Below are 753 nucleotides of genomic sequence, written 5' to 3' on the forward strand. Positions count from 1 at the left end.
AGGCCTGGCCCAGGTTTGTGGGGGCCGGGAGCGGGGCTGTAGCCTGCTCCCCAGGATTCTGGCTACCCTCGATCTCTGCCGTCTTGTCTTCTTCCAAGGGCTGCCCTTCAACGCCGTTTACTGCGCCAGCAAGTTTGCGCTCGAAGGTTTATGTGAGAGTTTGGCGGTTCTGCTACCGCACTTCGGGGTCCAGTGAGTCACTACCCGACCCCCAAACCCCATCCCTGGGAACCAGAGCGTTCGTCTTGTTGGAGGCGCTCTCAGGTGGTCTCCCCGGCCCTCTTGCTCAGGCTCGCCTTCGTTGTGTGCCAGGCTGTCCTGGGCACTCGGCTGGCTACCTGACTTCACGTGCCGACCTAGCTGCTGCGGTGGCCGTGTTGTGATAGGGAGCCCTGGTCCAGAGGGGCTAGGTGACTGGCTCAAGGTCACACAGCTGTGAGTGACCCAGCTGGCCTCGAATGGTGACACCCGATGCGCTCAGGCCTTCTAATGGATTCGGGAGCTCTTTTCGGGCAGTAAAGTGGATTCAAATACCTGCTGGCCAGCGTCAGATCCCTTCGCGCCCTCTCTGCGCGGGCCGGCTCAGCCCGGACCCATGCACCGCTCTCCGCCTGCAGCTTGAGCCTCATCGAGTGCGGCCCGGTGGTGCACACCGCTTTCCTGGAGAAGCTGGAGGGCGGCCCCGGCGGAACGCTGGACGGCGTGGACGCCGAGACCCGCCACCTCTTCTCGCGCTACCAGAGGCCCCGCGAG

At 64.0% G+C, this 753-nt stretch overlaps 1 protein-coding gene across 1 annotated transcript in view; it reads left to right on the forward strand.

Annotated features, from left to right (window-relative positions):
• Nucleotides 1–753, forward strand: part of HSD17B1 (hydroxysteroid 17-beta dehydrogenase 1) — a gene marked incomplete at its 3' end in the record, with an annotated part of 1,781 nt that extends 1,028 nt beyond the window's left edge. Inside the window, exons 4-5 of the mRNA XM_006156059.2 lie at nucleotides 99–192; nucleotides 618–753. Coding sequence (XP_006156121.1) covers nucleotides 99–192; nucleotides 618–753 — 230 coding nt within the window. The remainder of the gene's footprint in view (nucleotides 1–98; nucleotides 193–617) is intronic.

This window comes from Tupaia chinensis, unplaced genomic scaffold, assembly GCF_000334495.1.
Source record: "Tupaia chinensis unplaced genomic scaffold, TupChi_1.0 Scaffold000477_1, whole genome shotgun sequence".
In the NCBI taxonomy this organism is placed as follows: domain Eukaryota; kingdom Metazoa; phylum Chordata; class Mammalia; order Scandentia; family Tupaiidae; genus Tupaia; species Tupaia belangeri.